The sequence below is a fragment of the Limulus polyphemus genome, unplaced genomic scaffold, assembly GCF_000517525.1.
Source record: "Limulus polyphemus unplaced genomic scaffold, Limulus_polyphemus-2.1.2 Scaffold3082, whole genome shotgun sequence".
Lineage (NCBI taxonomy): Eukaryota > Metazoa > Arthropoda > Merostomata > Xiphosura > Limulidae > Limulus > Limulus polyphemus.
Genome location: NW_013668692.1, coordinates 51,721 through 71,845, shown reverse-complemented (window position 1 = coordinate 71,845; position 20,125 = coordinate 51,721). Strand labels below are relative to the sequence as shown.

The following is a 20,125-nucleotide window of genomic DNA, read 5'->3' as shown; positions in this document are numbered from 1 at the left end:
ATTGTGTCTTATTATCATGAATTAAACATTTAACCATTCTGACATATTTTACTTTGATTTAAGTGATGTACTGTTTATGAACTGAAGTAAATATTTAAAATAACTGTTCTGACATATATTTACTCTGATTTTCAGTATCTTACTATTTACAAATTAAAGTAAATATTTAAAATAACCATTCTGGCATATGTTTTACTTTGACACTGAGTGTGTTAATATTCCTAACATAGGATAAATATTTGAATAACCATTCTGACATATATATATATTTTTGTTCGTACTTTTTGTTTGATATTAGTTATTTCTGTTAAGGATCCCTTGTATAGATTTGAAAATCTGATAATGTTGAATTAAAGGTAAAAAGATAAGTATTTTCAGTTTTTTCCTCTATTTGTCTCTTTCCTGGATAAATTTTAAAAAGACATTATATTTATTAAAACATTATTTTGGTTTCATGTTATATATATTTAGATAACACATTTTTATTATTTTTATTTACATAAGCAGTGTATTCTGTTAACACTGGCCTTGTGTTCAGTAGAGTATCTACCTCTTGATAAAGCTATGAAGTAAAAAGTTGAGGAAATAAAGAATTTTTACTGAATACTTCCTGCTATGTCTCTTCAGTAAAGATGTTTTCATTCTAGTGCACTGTGCTACCTGAATCCTATCTACTTTGGAAGTTTAACAATAAATCCTTTAATTTTTTTTCCAGAAAAAGCTATTCTAATTTTAAAGAAGAGGCTGACTCATAAGAAAAGGTAAAGCATTGTCTGTAGGTAGATCTCATAGTCATTAGTAGCTAGAAATTTAAATAGTTGTTACTTACAGTTACTAATAAGTGGTCAAAACTTGAATTTTAACATTATTGTCTCTAATTTAATAGCTGGTCCCTAACCAAACATATGGAAATTGCTTAAGCTGAAAACCTTAACACTGAGGAGATACAATAGAACAGAAGATTTAATCATTTAAATACTTGTTGATCTAGTTAAACAAAAGCTAAATGTGACCCTCCATTATCCAGTAGAAATCTATTAGCATGATTCTTAGATCCATCATTCTTGACTACTGTGTTATATTTTGTTGTGTAGATAAGCAATACAGTATCTTCTTACCTGATTACATCACCTTGTCAGTTGAAGAAACATGCTTATGGCCATGTTGGAGTAAGCTGCACCTAATGTAAGAATGCAATGAACCCTATCTCTTTGGGTCGTCCTATGGTCATGGGTCAAAGGCCATATCATCACATTTGTAGACTCGCATTCAAAATTTCATTGAACTACTATTTTATGAATGTATATCAATAAGTTTGGTATCAAAGTATAGATTATAATTTAAATTTCAGTGTGATCCATTAGTTAATTTCTTAATTTGAAAGTAACTATTGAAAAAGATATTGTAAATATTGATTTTTGTGTGTCATGTATTATGTTGAATGCAGCATTGGTTCATATTAGATGTTTGTGATGTCCAAATACAAAGTCTATAGTTTCTTACGAATTAGGAACTCAAATTACCAATATTGACAAGCTAGAATATCAAATAAAAACTCCTATATTTTCTATTTGCTGAGATATTGCTACATATACTGAACAAACATGGTGGCCTCACCCACCTCTTTTCATTTTTGTAAAGACATGCTTATGTACACTTACTTCTGTCTTCGATGTGTGAATAACCAATTGAAAGCTTAGAGTGTCCCCCTAGTCTCTTTCTCAGCATAATTGATGCATTCAACACCAAACTCGTTCTTTTAAAGCTTGGATTTGACAAGAAAGTTGAAACTTTAGTGAGCTCAAAATTTCATAATTTTTAGATCCAAACACAGCTTATTTATTAAACTTGATAAATTATAGTGGAATTCTGTGGTGTTGACATAGTAATTTATGATTTCTGGTTTTTTCAAAATGTATATATAAAATTTTTTCGTTTCACATCCACCACATGCAAATTTTGATAAGGCTTAGTAACCTATGGCAAGCAGCAAACGAGTTCAAAGTTCATAACTAGAAGATATAATTATTTTCTATAATTCTTTATTTACTGTTCTATGTTTTAAAAAAAATAACTGAAATTTAAGAACTTATTTGTAAATAATAATAATGCACATACATATATAACGTATTAAAACTGAAATTTGACTGTATTTTACAAAATACTAGTCCACTAAAATACAGCCAAGACAGGTCACTTTGTAAAGGCCAGTTTCATGTTCTTGGATATGGTAACATCAGTGCATCATTGCAACTTCAATAATATTAACCAAGCACTGATGAAAGGTCAATATAATAAAAATAATAAATATATATAAATGTATAATGATATGAACTGTAAGCTATTTAGACTAAACATTTGTGTTTTCATATTATAATATTGTAGTCATTCTAGAATGAAAAAAACATAATTTATATTTATTTCCTAATTTTTTCATTGAGATTACAATAAAATCAAACCAACTCATACAGAGATACAGTATTGAAAATAACAGATAAAATATAAAGTTTTTTCTAAAATAAATTTTATAATTATCTGGAGATAATCTGCTCCAAGAGAGAGTTTTCTCGTACAATCTGTAGCTAACATGTTGCCCATAAATATACTTAATTAGAAGTAAAATGAGAACTTTATAGTTCAGATATTTGTCAAAATTAGTGTTTGCTGCTTGAACTACATTTGTATCAAATAACTATTTTCCTGTTAACATACTTCTTAATTTTATCTCTTGACTTGAGACCTTTAATAAAGAAACTTTCTAAAAACAGTTATCAAAACTATCAGTGTACTGCTAATGCTATTAAAGTTTATTTATCTAAAATAGAAAATTTTAAAAAGCCACTTCCTCCTTCTCAGTCCTCCAGTGGGTCAGCAGTAAGTTTGAAGACTTACAATGCATAAATCTAGAGTTTGATTCCCCCACAGTGGACATCTTACAGATAGCTCACTGTATAGCATTGGGCTAAAACAACTTTCTTCTCAGCTGAGAAAAATATATATATATATTTCTTAAATTTTACATTGCAAAAGAGAAGTATGCTATAGTTATGTCATTATGCTAAACAAAGTTTAATATCACTGATGAAATACTTGTTATGTTTAACCATATATGTTTCTCTGTGTCATTTGATTTCATAACTTGAGAGTAATGATTAGTAGCTTTAATTAGAAAATAACACACTTGGAAAAATCACTTTTGCAAGGTCAGTGTACCAACACAGTTCAAGTAGTTCTTCAAGGCTGATATGGGACAATTATCAAACTAATGTGCAAAATGTTTTAATTGTTTACTTGCATTTGTGTGTTGTAATATTATTTGATTATAAATTGTTCATACACAGGAAATGTCTTTCCAGATCATTCTTCAAATAATTCCATGTTCATGTAACAAATTTAATTTCATTGAAAAATATCTTAATTCTCTGAATAACTAACTTAGGGAATTTAATTTCAACTAAAAGATATCTTCATCACTGTTTTCTGAACCCCAGAAATCTTAGTTTGACATACATATTTTGTGTATTTAAACCTTGAGTCACAAATATATTTGTTTAGCTCAAAACCTATATTTCTTTTTTCTAACCCTTACTGCGTATAGTTTTCATACAGTGCGATTACAGTTAATTTAATATTCCAGTTAACAAATGATGAATGTAAAACAACTGAAATGAGGACATTTTCATCTTACTTGGAATTCATATAGAAATGTATTACACCATTCTTAAGTACTTAACCTAATTGGAAGATATATCTACTACAGATTTGCACCATTATTGTACTGAGAAATTTTCTGACCTCACCCATCATCATCATTGCTGGTAGAGCAAGAATCTATTTCAAAGTCAAGTTGTGTAAAACATACTTGAAATTAGTCAGCAAGACTGGGTTGACTGGCAACACTGATATAACATAAAGAAATATATTGTTTACAGAAAATTTAATAAAAAGTATATACCCATAACATTATTATTTTTGTGCATTATCTTTTGTACTTAATATTGTACAAGATATTTATTTTAAGTATTCTGCTTAGAAATATCATTTCTGTAGTTCGTAGAGAAGTGACTTGGTTTGTTATTTGGATTCAAAGTATATTCTGCTTTATTAATTGTAATAAACAAACTAAATTCAAATGGTTGGAATAAGTGGAAGTTTCTTTTACCCTAATAGAAAGTCATAAGTTTAAGGGAAAACTTTGTGAGATGGAGGTCAGTTATAAAACAGCAATTAATCACAGCAGGTGAACTTAATCTAAACAACCAGTAAAGTTATAGCCACATGATGCAGTTAATCCGAGCTGGTCTAATTATTTTTTCAGAAAAACACAAACAATTCAACTGAGACTAAATATCTACTTATAGGCATCAAAACAAAATCAATGTATAAGAAGCTTCTAAAGTAAAACCTGTTCTTTGTATTTATTGTAAATAATCCAATAGCAATGTAAAAGAGAATTAATGACAATTTTTGAAAGACAGGATGACTTGAAAGGGGTATATCATGTAGGCTTTACATATTGTTTATATCTCGGTAAGGCAAGAAGAGTTAAGGGTAGAAAGAAAGTTTAGAATGGGCAGTTCCAACCACTAAAGTATTTGTTGTATCCCAACTGGCCTGTTGAGCTATACATTGAGTGATACACAATGTCAGCAATGAACATAGTGTGGTTGGGATACATTCTTCTAATTCTTGAAAATCCCCAACAGATTAAGTAAAGAATGTGGTGTTTGAAAATATAATAGGCCTAATATTAATGTCTTATGAAAAGTATAATTATAATCATGCTTTGTCAGTTTGTAAAAGGCATTTTCACCATAACAAACAACTTTATACTTTCCTTTTGCAGCTACCAATCTTACCCACTGTCTAAAACATACATGTCTGATAAGTATTCTGAGCAGTTATGTTCACTTCTTACGCTATTGGCCAACAAAGTAGATCATTGTATAATTTGTTCAGTTAAGTTGCATTTCTGCCATTGTTGTGTAATGTCATTAACAAAATGCTAAGAAGCATGCCATTAACACCTTATGAACAGCAGCACCTATAGTTTAATGCTCGAGTTTATATCTTTTCTGAAATATGACATTTATTGGCATAACCATCTCATATGTACCTCTAAAATGTCTTGTTGTTACATATACTATTAATGATATTAATATTTTCTAACAGTCACTCTGGCTTGAACACTGGGGCCATAGATACACTAGCCATATGCCTGTTGTTTCTGAGAGAAGGAAATGCAGAAGCTGCTCAGAAAATGCTGCTCTCTCTTGGAAAGGTTTGTTTTTAATATAATGATATATATATAACTTAAAGAACCTCTACTTGTTTTCAAAGGATATATGTGTTAGTAGAAAAACAGGAAGGAAATGTCCATAGTTATATAGTAAAATTGAAACATAATTCATTCTTAGCAGAAATAAATATTAATTTTGTAAGATAACATTTATATATTTAAAGCTGAAGTGTCACTGGGATTCCTTCAGATTATAGTGTTTAAGTGTAAAATACAAAAGGTTGTTTTATGATATTGTTGTGATGGTTTGTGTTGTTGGGCAGGTACTTTTGATTATTCAGTAAAAATCATTCATAGTCCAGTCCACTTATTTGTAACAAGTTATTTATTTCTTCAATCGTAACATACAAGTTCTATAGACTACATTTGTTGATAATTCACAAATAAAACTAAGCAGTAACTTATTTAATTTCTTCTTGTATCTACAACACAACTCAAAACTGGCTGACAAACAAACTTGGTAGTCTAGCTAAATACATTAACAGGTTCAATAACTGACTCTCTCACTGACTAACCCTCTTATTAAAAAATTATCTATCTATCTTCTGGTGTTTAAATATTGTTAGACTTTTTTCTCCAAGTTAGCATATCATGTTAATTCTAGAACTCAGGAAAGCTCTAGATGTTGCACATCATTAAGTCAAACCAAACTCCCTCTTTCAATAATACAAGACATTTAAATTAGAATATTAAGAAAGAAAGCCTACAACACTGCCACTCCTAGATTGTGAAGTCTTTGAACAATCCTAATACACAAATAAAATTTAGAAATCCAGAATTAGCAAAGTGGTAATTTCTGGTGTATAAATTTCCCTCACAGTAGCTAGTTAGGGCTCACTAACTGAAGGTTCAGAGAATACTGAGTTCTGGAATGTGTGTTGTTTGTTTCCTCTGAATTTTGACTGAGTTTGTCATAAAGAAAGAGATGGTACACAAACAAAGCCAAAACAAACACAATACAAAAAAGTGCAAGTTTTTATTGTGGATGTGTTGACCTGGCAAAATTAATGTCTTTAATAATTTTGCTACTAATCCACAGTACTGCCTCCTGTAGGCTACACTAAATGTAGTAAAAAAGTAAAATCCAAAATAAAAAATCAAAGTTAAACTTAAGTTAGAAAGGTTCAACATCTTATATTTATATGAGACCAAACCTTAACACTCTTGAAAGGTCTAAGAGTTAAAACTACTGTAAATTTAAGAGAAAGCTTTACTAACAAAATGTAAAAGTTACAACAGTGAAAGTGAAAAAAGGTTATGAAAGACAACAGTTAAAGTCAAAAACAAATTATTCTTAAGAAGGCAAACCTGGCTTTATACACAAAACATAATAACGCCAACCCAAGTGTCATGTGGCAGCCCCTGACCATTATGTGATTCATAACGGAAAAGATAACTGTCTGTCTTACAATGTCACAAGCTATCCTTTATGTAATAAAAGACAGCTAATTGCCAAATAATTGATTTATATTCTGTGTGCATTGGAGAAAGGAAAATTTTAATGGTTTCCTTGAATGTCACCGTGTGTTCTAACTGAACTGAAAGGAAATACAGAAATTCCCAAAAATTTACATATTATCTAAGAGGAAAGTTAATACATGGTATAGCTCTGTACCACAGCAGTAAAGGCACTTTTTCACAATTAACAAAAATTAATATTCATTAACAGAAATTAAAATTGCTATATCATGAAGTAAATCTGTTAAAAGTACAATAATAATTTTGATTAACAAAACCTTTGTTATCTTATTTGGGGTGTCTAAGCTGTCACTTGACCAAATCGTTTTGGTGCTTTTCTCTTCCATGGCTTATGGTACGAAAATGTAATTGCTCTTGTTCCTTATTTAAGTTACAGTTGAAACACTTTCTGTCATGTTATTTGCTTCATCCATCCTGAATAAACAGCTCTTTAATTAAAGACTTTAGTCTGTGTTTTGGAATTACTTGTCATGCCTCACTCAACCTGAAGAAACAGAGGTTACCTGCTCGGGGATTATGAACCAAAGTCCTAACTCCCCAACCTGAGAGGCAAGGCACACCTCCTGCCCCCAGAATTTCAAGGAGGATGTGGAACAAACGAAGTTCAACCAATACAACAGGAAGTGATGTTCTGCATGCAGAATTACGAGGAGTCGAGGATCCTCTTTCATGATCCTCGAAATAAAGAGAATGACTAAAAAGATGGGCCACACACACACACACACACACAACCCAACCGGATAGCAAAGAGTCATCTCCGAGCCAGAATTATGAGGAGGCTCCTGCATAGGCTGTTCCTGCTTCTACCACTACCATACATCTTGGAAAACCATTCAGGGTTATTGGTAGGAGGGCACCCAGCCTCGTCCTCTTCTTGAATGGAATAATGAGTACAAGCATCACTCATGAGGAATAAACCTCTGTCCACCACTCCAGTGACTGGAAACCATAAGTGGTAAAGATTCCTATGCTCCAACAGGAGAAATGGGGGGATGCTTGCATTAGGGAGTCAAAAGGAATGATGCTCCGGAGACAGTGCAATAGGTGATACATCTATTTTGAAAGCAAACTGACCCCAATTTATTCAATCTAGGGGTCAGCAGGGGTGGGCAAAATCACCTTAAGCTTTACTCATGATAGTCTATGAATGGCAGTCCAGTATTGACTTTTGTGTTATAATTGTGTACCACCCAGAAAATGCACAAGGTGGTTGTAAGGAACACCCCATTTCAACAAAGCTTGTTGCTACCAGAAAAATTATTGATTGGTTGACTGGTAGCTAGTGTGGATTTGGAAATAAGCATACCTGCAACAGAATTGGATCCCAATGAAAATAACCAGAATGTCCCTGAAAAAGAAGAAAAAGAAATGTAAAAGAAATGAAATCACTCACCTATTTACAAATGAGCTGGCTTTCAACCTACTCAATCTTGACTGGTGGTTGAACGGGGATAACATGACAGTAAGTGTCCCTCTCTCTCGCCCCATTTCCAGAGATACGTATTTCACAGAGATAACTGATCAGCCACTAAATTCATAAATGCCTAGAACATGACAAGCAAGGAAAACAATCTGATGATTGTGGACCAAAAAGAGAAGATCCAATGTCTGAAAACAAAGAGACCTGGAGTGAGTGTCCCCTTGCTTAGAAATGTAGAACACCATAGTGGAATTGTCTGAGTAAAGCATTACTAACATCCCTCACAACAATTTGAAAGCCCAAGACATAGCTCACTGAACTGCTAAAAGCTCTAAAAGATTGATATGGGGAGAAAGTTCCTTTGTTGTCAGAGGACCTGTAATTCCATATCTCCTAACAAGCTCCCCATCCCTGGAAAGAAGCATCCATGAAACGATGTATCTGTGGACATGGTGGGTGGGAGAGGGACACCTACTGTCATGTTGTCTCTGTTCAACCACCAGCCAAGATTGAGCAGGCTGGAAGCTGATAGGGTCACTGGACAATCCAGCATATCCGTGCAAATGTTCCATTGGTCCCATAAATAATGACCACTGAAGGGAATGCAAAGGAATGAGTGATTCCAAGGATGCTCTCATCCCCATGGGCATCTGCAGGAAGGGGGGGGGCACTGGCCCCCTGGAAAATAAGGAATATAATTGTTTCTTTATTCATTCAGCATATGTATATGGATTTTCTATTCAATTCACAATTTCACACTACTTTACCCCCCACCCCCCCATGGAAAACTTTGCCCTTGCCTGGGAAAATTGAGATACTCCTTTTTGATGAGAAACCCAGCCATTGCAGCTTCAGATAAAAGAGCTCAAGTGTGAAGCTCTGCCAAGCAGCAAGAAGAAACCAGTCATCCATATAATGGTGAGTGTGAATGTCCATTGAGTGAAAATGATGTGAAAAGAATCGGACTATCTGGCAAAAGATGTAGGGGGTGGATGCAAGGTTGAATGGTAGAGCACAAAATTGAAAAACCTGTCTTTTGCACTAAACAGAGATACTGACATGAATTATGACTCTGTGATTGAAATATGAAGGTAGGCATTGACAACATCAAACTTTATCATCCATAAACTGGGTGCAAATTGCCAGGGGGGAAAGAAAAGGTACCATGGTAGACCAAGGAGGCTACAGGAAATGATTGAGACAAGAAAGGCCAACAGCAAGTTGCCAATCACCTGTCTTCCTCGGTACTACAAACTAACAGGAATGAAAACCCTTGAGAGAGGAGTTGATGCACTCTACGACCTCATTGTGCAGAAGATCCTGGATGGCTTGGGCTCAATGACTGGATATAAGACGATCCTTGGGGAGAGGAAATACAACTGGTATGATAGACAATGAAGAAGGAGACATGAAATGAATGACTAACCCTCTGGGAAGAACCTGAATCACCCACTGATCATTGGCGAAGGTCTACCATACAGACACGAATCATCAGAGTTGAGCCCCACAGGACCAGACTCCTTAGAGTAGTCATCAATACCATTGTCAGTGCTCCATATGAGTGGAGAATGCCCACTGATAAGGGTGGGATCTCTCTTATGTTTTGATAGAATGTGAAGCTGACATAAGAGGTCTGGAAACCTAAACGGGAGGTGCGGTTCACCAGCTGTTAAAATACTGGGAAAGGTAGGGTGTCCAGTGTCAACAGAGAAGTGTGAAGATGGGCTACATCTACACGAGATACCATGGAATCTGAATACCTAGAAAAATCGATTGTCAGAGAATAGGAGCTTCTCTGAGATCTCTAAGGGCCAAAGAAAGCAGTTGAATGCCCTCAAGCAAGGCATCTCTCTCCAAAGAGATCCCAACAACAAACCAACCAAGAGACCAAGGAGAGAGCAGAAGCTGATAACCTAACCAAAGTAGAAATCAATAAGTGACTAAGATCCTCTGAAAACTGAGCAGGAGACCTGTGGAAGGCCTTAGAAAACAGTTGCAATGAAGATAAAAAATGCAAAACTGTTGTAGGAGACATTTTAATCTGGGAAAACTGAGTTAGGTCAAAAGGAGCAGAGGCATCAGGCCCAAATCACCAAGTAGGAAGAAGAGGATCTAACCTTTGAGAATCTAAATATGGGTCCTCTAAGCAATGGAAAGCTTAAACATGCTGATCCAATAAATGGGGAGGACAAGACATGGCAGCACCCTCTTTCAATTGATCTGCAAATTTTTGAGCATGCACAGCAATGTCTGATGAAGGTGGAAAGACTAGGTAATCAGCTGAATGACCTTCCCCCAATGAAGAAGGAGAAGAGTTGTAATCCACAGGTGAAATGCTCAAGATATTACAAACTTGATATATTAGTTGTAAAAATGGTGCAGGAGGTGGAATGTCCATCCGAGGCTTCTGATTAGCTGTCTGAGCAAAGGAAGGAGCCAGAAAAATAGAGTCCAAATTCTCACTAGTCGCCCCTGATCCCCTGCAAGCTCAGTATCTGAGCCTACAGGAGAAGAAACATCAGACTTCATGCAAGACTCCATCTCTCTGCATGTGAGGGATTGGATGTCCTCCATGGAAAGGGGGCCTCCCTCCAATGGCCGGGCAATGCTAATCACCAGAAATGGCAGATTAGGAGCACAAGGAGACTCCGTATCAGAGACATGAATGTGAGAATTCATATCTGAAATGTATCAGAATTTTTGTGTGTGTGTATATTAAAGAAAAAAAACGAAAAAAATGCCTTAAGTGTAAGTATAACTAAAACTGTACAATACGTAAGAGAAACCTGCAACAATCACATAAAACTGTTGTCTTAATGTTCTGCCATCGAGAAAAGTGAATAGAAAGTAATTACAGGGAGCTTATATTCATATCTGGTATAGGGGCACATTGATGTAGGTGGAGAGAAGCACAAGGTTTAAATTGCTATGGATAGTATAGTAGGGTATAATGGCTGGAGTAAGCTTAAATGGGCAGTGAAGAGAAACTTTTCTTGGGATAAAGCTAAAGTGTGAGAGGAGGTATAGGAAAATGTTAACTTAAAAATGTATATTTCCTTCGCTATAGCTTAATTCACATATTCTCATCGACTATAGCCTCTATGAATTGGTCATGTACCATTAAGTCCAATATTTTGCATGCAGCATCCAAGTAAGATAGTTGGGCAAGCCTTTTCATGTCTTCCACAAGTTCAGATAAGGTTTCATCCTTCCTCTATTGTCTGCTCCAAACCATTGCTTTGGAAACTGTTTTTTGATGTATTGCTCAAAACCTGTTTGATAAGACAATCACCAATAATTTATGGTTGTTATGGCTCTGAATTGTAAGATTGCTTGATGATGTTAAGACTGATCATAAATAATTACTTTGTTGTTCATTATTATTTCTATCTATTCACTTTGGGAAAAATTTTGAATGGATCATTATATACCATGGTACCTTTTTATCATAATCTGTTAGTTTTTCAGTTCAGTGATGTTTTTGAAACAACCTGCTAATTACTTAATGAGGTAGAATATAAATGAAGTAGTCCAGGAACGTTCTAATGTCATCAGTGACAAAATAGTGGAAGTGACTGGTGGTGAAGACAAGATAGGTTCTTCTCTTCTGTATCTCACGTTTAATGGTGTTGGAGTTCCTATTCTCGTGTAGATGTGAAGAGACGTGTGGCTTGTTTTTTGTTGTTTTTTTTTGCATTTACAAATTCATTTTCCAGATGTTTCATTCTTTTTGTACATCTTCAAGTTTGTTATTTTAATTTTTATGCACATTATAGATGTGTTTTAGTACTTCATCAGTTTTGTCATTTGTCTTTGTAGACATCTTAGATGTCTTGTTGTATTGTTTCACTTTTTCTTTTGTAATCATTCTGAACATTTCAAATAATCTTCGATCTTGTCTTCAATTTAATTTATTTTTATTCTTAATTCTTCTTTAAATTTTCTATCTCTTATAACTATCCTCTTAAGTTCTTGTTTCTTACCTCATGATCATATTTTATTTTAATATAATTTTCTTCTAAGTCTTTAAATTTATGTCACTCTCTTCTAATTTTCTGTCTATTTCATCTTTCCTTAGAAAAACTGTATTTTTTAAAACACTTTTCCTTTATTAGAGCACTATAACACTTGAATATGCATTAATTTTAGTGAAGAATTCAATTGCATTTACTGGTTTGGAAAATTTTTTATATTTCATCTGGTGAGAATGTAAGACAGTGTTTTGGTCTCTGTGGTAAGTCTTTCATCACAGAGGCCCAAAACATTTATTTCTACTTTCTAGTCAAACTCAGTCCATAAAAAAATTCAAACCCATTTGAATATTATATGCTATTTGCAACTTTCTCAATTTGATCAGATGTTTTTTAATTTTTTGTTGATGATGGAAATCTGCAAATTTTTTATAGTTTTTAAAAAATAAATGTGATATAATCGGTAAAATTTAACAAAGCATGATGTCCATCATTACGAAGTTGTATTGAAGATGTTGCCATTGTTTTAGGACTAATTTAGATTGTGGTCTTAAAAATTTTATTGTAGTAACTTGATTTTTTTGAAATTAAAATTTGCATGTGTGTCTACTATATGAATATTTAGGCAGCAATATAAATGTAACATGTAGAGATAAATTATACATCACCACAGGCTTTATTTAATAAGATAGATTAAGAAATTGATGTTCAAGTTAATTTACATCCATGATATTTCTCTAGCACTTGCCTGATACTGAAAAACATGAAAAACAAATAGAGGGAAAATTACTTGAAACAAAAAAATCCTAAATATAAAACATTATTGTACATTTTAAGAATTGGTGAAGGAAGTTTATAGAATGAAGTTGCACAGTGGTAGTTAGATGACAAACCTTCATTTCAAAATATGAAAGTCATTGTGTTTTTATAAAAACAGACACCATGTCAGTCTTTTAAATGCTTTAACTAGTACTCAAATGAACTAAAAAAGTAGACTTGATAAATATGTGTCTTTAAAAGTAACTACCACATTATCTTGTCTTATTCTGCTCCACGTGTATTCTGGTTACAGGCCTTGCAAAGATACTGCTTATGTTTACTGTATTTTCATGCAAATAACCCATGAGCTACATGTTATCCCTCTCTTCTCCAGAAGTCAGCCCACTTTTCTTAAAATCATTCAAAACGGTTGATCCTTTGACAGCATTCCATGCTTCTACGACTCAACGGTAAACTTCGACATAGCTGGCCTTCTTCATTTTCCCAGAGGCTGTATATTCTCGCAGGCCCTCTATGATCCATTTCTCCCAACATTTGCAGATCTTAAGTTTGAGCACATTTTATAGTGAGGCCAAGTAGCTGCAGTTTCTTTGTGAGCCCTCCAGGTATCACATTTATTTCAGTGTCAATTTTTTTAAATTTCTTCTTGATGGAGTCACACTTATGGGCTGACATAGAGTCAAATACCAGGAGCAATTTCTTTTTGGTGAAGAAGGCCACTGGTTGTCACCACCAGCAGTTTTCAGCTCACTTTTCCATTTCATCCTCATTCACCCAGCACTTTTTGTTTACCCTCACAAAGTTGTTTTTCTTTTAAAGATGACCAACACCTTAATCTTGGTCCCATCAGAGAGGCAAGACAGTACAATAGGAAAATTTATTTTTAATGTCTCGTAGTCATGATGCTGATGGTCAAGGAGTGTTTTTTTTCAACAGTCCTTGATGGTGGTGCATCATAACTGATGGGCACATCGTCCATGTTACCAAGGAAATATGGAGTATGGATGTCCAAATATGCCTTCTGCTTTTCAACAAACACAAAGAATCTTTCCAATTTAAGTTTCCAGTCCATGGGTAGCTTTTGGCTAATGGTCATCTTGACTTTAACAAATAGTCTGTTTTGCTTCATGAATTTGAAACACCATGAAGGTTCTCCATCTGCTTGGCCATTTGCTGTGCTCGAAGATGTATCAGTGACTTGGATACTGAACGGCCCACATCTCTGTGTGATATAACCAAAGCTTTCAGATATTCTTCCAGTGTTGGCCACTTCACACGTCCACCCTTCATGGCTCATTTAGTTTTTGGTATTTCTTTTAATTTTGGCTGTTGTTTCTGCCACTCTCACACAGATATTTTGTCCACTTCAAACACAGGACCAGTCTCTCTGTTGCTGTATTATTCCACATACTGAGAAATTTTCTATTCATGGTATTAACAGCAGACATTGTACAGCACTAAGTTTATAGCAGTTTATAATAATCTGGACAAATTGATAAAATGATATAAAATTCAACAGCCAACATGATGTAATTAGTTGAATGGACAGCAACTGCCTGTTACAGAAACACAAGTATAGGGGGCAACGTTTCGAAAGTCTTCTGCTTTTCCTCTTCAGGTCTGTGTGTGTAAGATGTTGTCAGTCTTTATAGTATTCTGGTGGATTGTGGAGGAAATGTTCTGATTGGATGGTTTATCCCTGTTTCTGATTGGTGGAAAGACTTCCTGTAGATTCAACCGATGGTAACCACAGGTTACTTGCTTCTAATCCAAAATCTCTGTTTAGTGAAAGTTTTATTGTGTTAATGTCAAATGATTCTTCAATTTTTCTTGTCTTCTAAAATTTGTCTGTATCACTAGCTTTTGAGGTATACACAAGTGGAGGTAATACATGCCTAAAAGTTTCTTAGAGCACATTTTGCCTCAGGTGTGGGGTATACAAAGTGGTGGGTTATTTACGTGAAAATGGCACAAAGTTAAGAAAAAAATTCCACTGGACAGGTGGTCAGGCAGAAAAATATATTTACTGGACCCCACTTTTTTCTGTGATTATTCATGTTTTAATTTGTTTGTAAGAAGCATATTGGGTGATTTAAATTTATTATATGATATAATTTAACAAGCTAATCACTTATTTATAACACAAAAGTCTTTATGTTCTATAAAACAATAAACTCAAAAATCAAAATGAAGTTAATAGTCATCATAACGAAAATTATCTGAGATTAGCTTTCTCACTTTCACCTTTTTGTTTTCAACTTTGTGAGAAGTATATAACTGTGTGACTTATAAACTATTCATAGAATTAACAAAGAAATCAATAAACTCAAGTAATTATCAGATTTTATTATCAAAAGGTAACAATCGTCATAATTAAAATTATTTGAAACTGGCTTCTTTGATTTGAGCTTCTGTTGTATCATCAGCTACCTCACTTTCTGCTGTTGTATCATCAGTCTCATTCTCTGTATCATCTAAGTCACACTCCTCTTCTAGAGCAATTAATGCTTCATCTTTAAAGTTACATACATCTGCCTTTTGTTTTTCTTTCATGGTCCATATGGAGCTGTTGAAGGCTGCTTTGATCTGGTGTCAGATGATCTCAATAGGTGGAAGGCTGGTTCAGGATCATACTCTTTTACACTTGTATTATATAACCTTACCCTCATAAGGTCTGATACAGTCTCTGGTTGAAGCCCATTCTGCAAATCTGTATGCACTAGTTTATATAAACTGAATCCATGCTTTACTTCAGCACTGTGTGCTTGCAGACTAAGTATAAGATCAATGAGTGTAAAAAAGTTATAATGTCCACCTCACCACCACATTTCCTGACAAACTGCTATATTGTCAACCCCTTGATTTGTACTTTTTGTGTCACAGACCGAATAACAAATGTCTTTATGGTGGTCCATTCATTCATAACTGCATCTGGACTGAACAATGTGCACAGATTGAGTGGTTCTTGAAATTGATCTAAGAGCACCTGGATCTCAGTATCACCAAACTTTTCCAAGAGCTCTTTGTTGTTCAATGGCCATGTATTGATATTGCACACTGAAAGTGCCGAGATATGTGGGCCATTCAGGTTTCCAAACCTTTATCAAGATGAAAAATTAAGGCACTTAGCATCTTCTCCCTATCTTTACCAAAACTAGTTGAATCATTCTGCAACTCTGTGATACCAAGGTGAAATGTGAAGTCCTCTTGGTTGCTGTTCTTGAGTAAGCCACGAAGGGCTGTTCCATTGCATGTCCTATATCTTTGCAACACTTATAGAGTTGCATTTAGGGCCTCTGAAACATCATTTAGGATACAATCCTGCATCTGCACTATTTCAGAAAATTCTCTTAAGGATGGTGTGATGTCTGGCATTAGATGAAGATAGAGAACCATCTTTCTTGATCTTAGATGTTTAAGAAAACTTGCTTTACCTTTGGAGGCAGCAGATGCACTCTGATCATTGGAGACAGCATTCAAATGTGCAATCAATGCTGGGTATACCTTGAGTATGTTTTCTATACCTATATTTGCATGTTGTACCCAACATGTGCCTCCTACTTGTGTAGGGAGCCTTTTCTTGGTGTTTTACACCTTTCTTAATTTGATCAGCCCAGCCCTGGCTACTGATGAATTGTGATAGTACAAGTAAATGCTCATAAGGAACTCATCTAAAAATTTTTGTTGCTTCAATTCTTTGGTTGCATCCTTGATAGCCAATTCTACTTTATGAGCTATGCAATGTACTGGGATGATCGAACTTGTTTTTTGTTTCAATTTTGTTGCAATGCCTGCCTGGGCCCCAAAGTTGACTGCAGCCCCATCCACACCAAAACCAACAACATGTTTGTAAAATGTTCCTCTGCAATGTTCAGTTCTTTTAGCACTTATAACATTGCTGTTAGAATACTTGCAGAATTTGGAAGGTCTACAACTCTAATCACCCCTTGTTTTGCAGCATGGATGTAAATTAGTTCTACTTCCCTCACAGCAGTATTTGTAGAACCATCACACATGGTGCTATAAAAGTGTGCACCATTGAGCCATTCAAATCACTTCAGTCTTTGCAGTCTCTGCAATGTACTTAGTGAAACAACGCATTGATGGTCGTTGATGTAAGTTGTGCCAATATCTACACCATTTTTAGTTTGGAGTTCCATTAGCCATACATAATCTTTAAAAGGAAGGTTATTTAATGCATGAGCTGAACTAATTATTGAAGAATCCTTCCTTTTTCAGCAGCTGTTATTGAGTCAAGAGCCTTTTTGGCCTTACTTCAGCCTGGTTTTGCCTTTGCTGCATCCTGTATCCTTTGGCATTTCACATGGTGCTTTGATTTAGCATGATCATGGAAAGCAGAGGTCTTCAAATTGGAATTGGTCCCATTGAAGAAAGGTGATTTTTTGTCTGCATTGTCTGGCATACTTCTGCAGGCTTTGCAATACAGCTTCCCTGTCATCATCTTCAACTTCAATCCAAGGGAATTCATTTCCAGCCAGTTCTCAAAGGTAACGTTAGCAAACATGTATGCTAAAAAACCTGTGAAAGTAAGCCTAACAGAAAAAAATGTTAGCTTTTATTTTTGAAGTTTTAAATATATAGGGGCGTATAATGCCAAATGGTTAATGCAATTGTTCAAACTACTAATATTTTAAAAACTGTAACTTAATTTTCTGTGTGATCAAGTTTGACTAATAATTTAATGTTTGCAATCTAACATTAGAATATGGATCATTAGATGGGATTTGTGTATGGATAGGTCTATACTTGGAAAGCCATCTTTGGACGTTGATTCTTTTCATAATCTTTGTAATCTTGATTAAATGTGACTTTACATTTGTCAGTTGTTGGATCCTTCAGAAAACATGTTAACTTTGTCTGCCTTGACATAACTGCCATAGCTGTCAGTTGTTATTTGCATGCAGCAGATCATTGGTGGCAAAGTTACATTGTGAAAGTGTGTCTGACATAACTGCCGTAGCTGTCAGTCGTTATTCGCATGCAGCAGATCATTGGTGGCAAAGTTACATTGTGAAAGTGTGTCTGACATAACTGCCGTAGCTGTCAGTCGTTATTCGCATGCAGCAGATCATTGGTGGCAAAGTTACATTGTGAAAGTGTGTCTGACATAACTGCCGTAGCTGTCAGTCGTTATTCGCATGCAGCAGATCATTGGTGGCAAAGTTACATTGTGAAAGTGTGTCTGACTACCAAAATGACAGTATAAACAATCATATGATTGATGACCTAATTTATTCTTTGAATATAAGATTTACTGAATTACAAAAATGAAAGCAAATTATTTTCTGGTATCTAATAACCAATTATATTTCATATTGGCAAATCGTGTATTTTATTTTCTGTGGAAAAATAGCTTGAATCATGTCAAGAGTGATTCGTTCCTAGCTAATTGATTGTGTATTTTGGCTTAACGACAGAAATAATCGATCATTTATGAGTGTTGACGTATTTTATTCTCTGAATATATATATTTCTTTAATCATAAAAAACTTAAGCAGATTATTTATTGTCATTTAATTACTCATTATATTTCATGCTGACGATTTATATATTTTATTCTCAGTGGAAAAATAGCTTGAATTAATGTTAAGAGTGATCCGTTCCTAGGTGATTTATCATGTATTTGAGCTTGGCCCTGAAAGTGAAGGCCAGGATAATTTCTGGAAGCATGTGAGATGCTGAATCAGTATCACTTAGGCCTATTTACTTTCAATAAAACATATTTGTTGTAGAAATGCCACTGTGTGGCACGGGTAGTAAATTGGTTTAAGTTAATTAAGTTATAAAGTGTTGTGAAAATTTCTTTGAAAATTGAGGCCATGGTGGTCCAGTGCTAATTTTGTGCCCTGGAAAATATGATTGTCCATAAAAGTTGGAGGTGAGACAACCTGGAAAAATACCCTTAACATATAAAAACATTTTGTTAATTCTCAACACCAAATTCTCAAGTATTAATTTAATAAATAGTTTATATTTGTATTTCAGGTATTTATCTTTATGACTGTGATGCATACTCAAAATCTTTGATTGGAGTCACTGAGTATCTAAAGTATATAGCATCTAACTAAACCCAAACTCACAAAACATAATGAGGCTTGTTTATGTTTATTAGCAGTACTTCATGTCTTTGTCACTAAAACAAGTTGAATACCTTTAATTTTTTTCTAAAATCAATCTTAATTACAGATATGGCATATCATAAATGGAATTAGTAAACTGTTAGAAGCTTTTTTCTTCACTAGTGTTTAGCAAAAACTGTAGATGTAACTTTCACTAGAGTTATAAAGTGTTCTGTTACCCTTTCTTATTTTTTCCTTTTAAATACAACAGGTTTTTCATGACAGACAGTCAAATAATAATTCTTATACTGATTAGTAATTCTTAACGTTGGATCACACATCATTTCATATTTTAACTTCCTTGTATTTGTGTTATTAATAGTTGTATATATTTTCATTCAAATGCTTACATTATACATTTCTATGTTTTTTTGTTTTAACTAATTCCCCTGAAAGGAAGGAGTAAATCTCCTTGACTCTAGTACATCAATTCACTGACACAAATCATCCACTCTATAATGCAATATTGCAAACACAAACCCTCTTTTGAAAATTGTTGGAGCTTACATGTTATATGCTTTTCAACATGGATTAATTCTGAAGAAAGTGTAATTTTCTAATTGTGAAATTGTTTTCATGAACAAAACCTTAGCAATACTTTGTGGAAAAATAGTTATTATTGTTTTTATTTTTCAGGAAGATATGATTACAGCCACAACAAAAGTTCATCAAGTTATTGTATCTAATAGCAGTCTTACTCCTCTTGGCCAAGTCAGTATTTCAAATTTGTTCTTAAATCTTTAAATAAAAATAAGTTATTTTCTTTTATAGTTGATAGGATTTTAAAATTGTTGCAAGGGAAAGGAATGATTTGAATGAATGGATGGGGTTTTCATTAAAACATTACAAAAAATAAGTAGTAGCTTACTGTATAAAAATTTCTAATTATGTCACCAGCATAACATCTACACTTATATTCTCTAACTCTTCTTAGATGATATATTACTTTTAAGTGCATGAAAAAAAAATCATGTTGTTAAAGAGCATTTACTTCTGTATGTGTGTAGTTATATATCCTTAGTGCATAAATGATTGA

At 34.0% G+C, this 20,125-nt stretch overlaps 1 protein-coding gene across 4 annotated transcripts in view; it reads left to right on the top strand.

The window, feature by feature from the left end:
- LOC106468621 (Hermansky-Pudlak syndrome 3 protein-like) overlaps positions 1-20,125 on the top strand; it is a 112,356-nt gene that overhangs the window by 50,659 nt on the left and 41,572 nt on the right. For all 4 annotated transcript variants that reach the window (XM_022396968.1, XM_022396966.1, XM_022396967.1 and 1 more), the window contains exons 11-13: positions 716-761; positions 5,173-5,281; positions 19,726-19,800. In XM_022396968.1, coding sequence (XP_022252676.1) covers positions 716-761; positions 5,173-5,281; positions 19,726-19,800 — 230 coding nt within the window. The remainder of the gene's footprint in view (positions 1-715; positions 762-5,172; positions 5,282-19,725; positions 19,801-20,125) is intronic.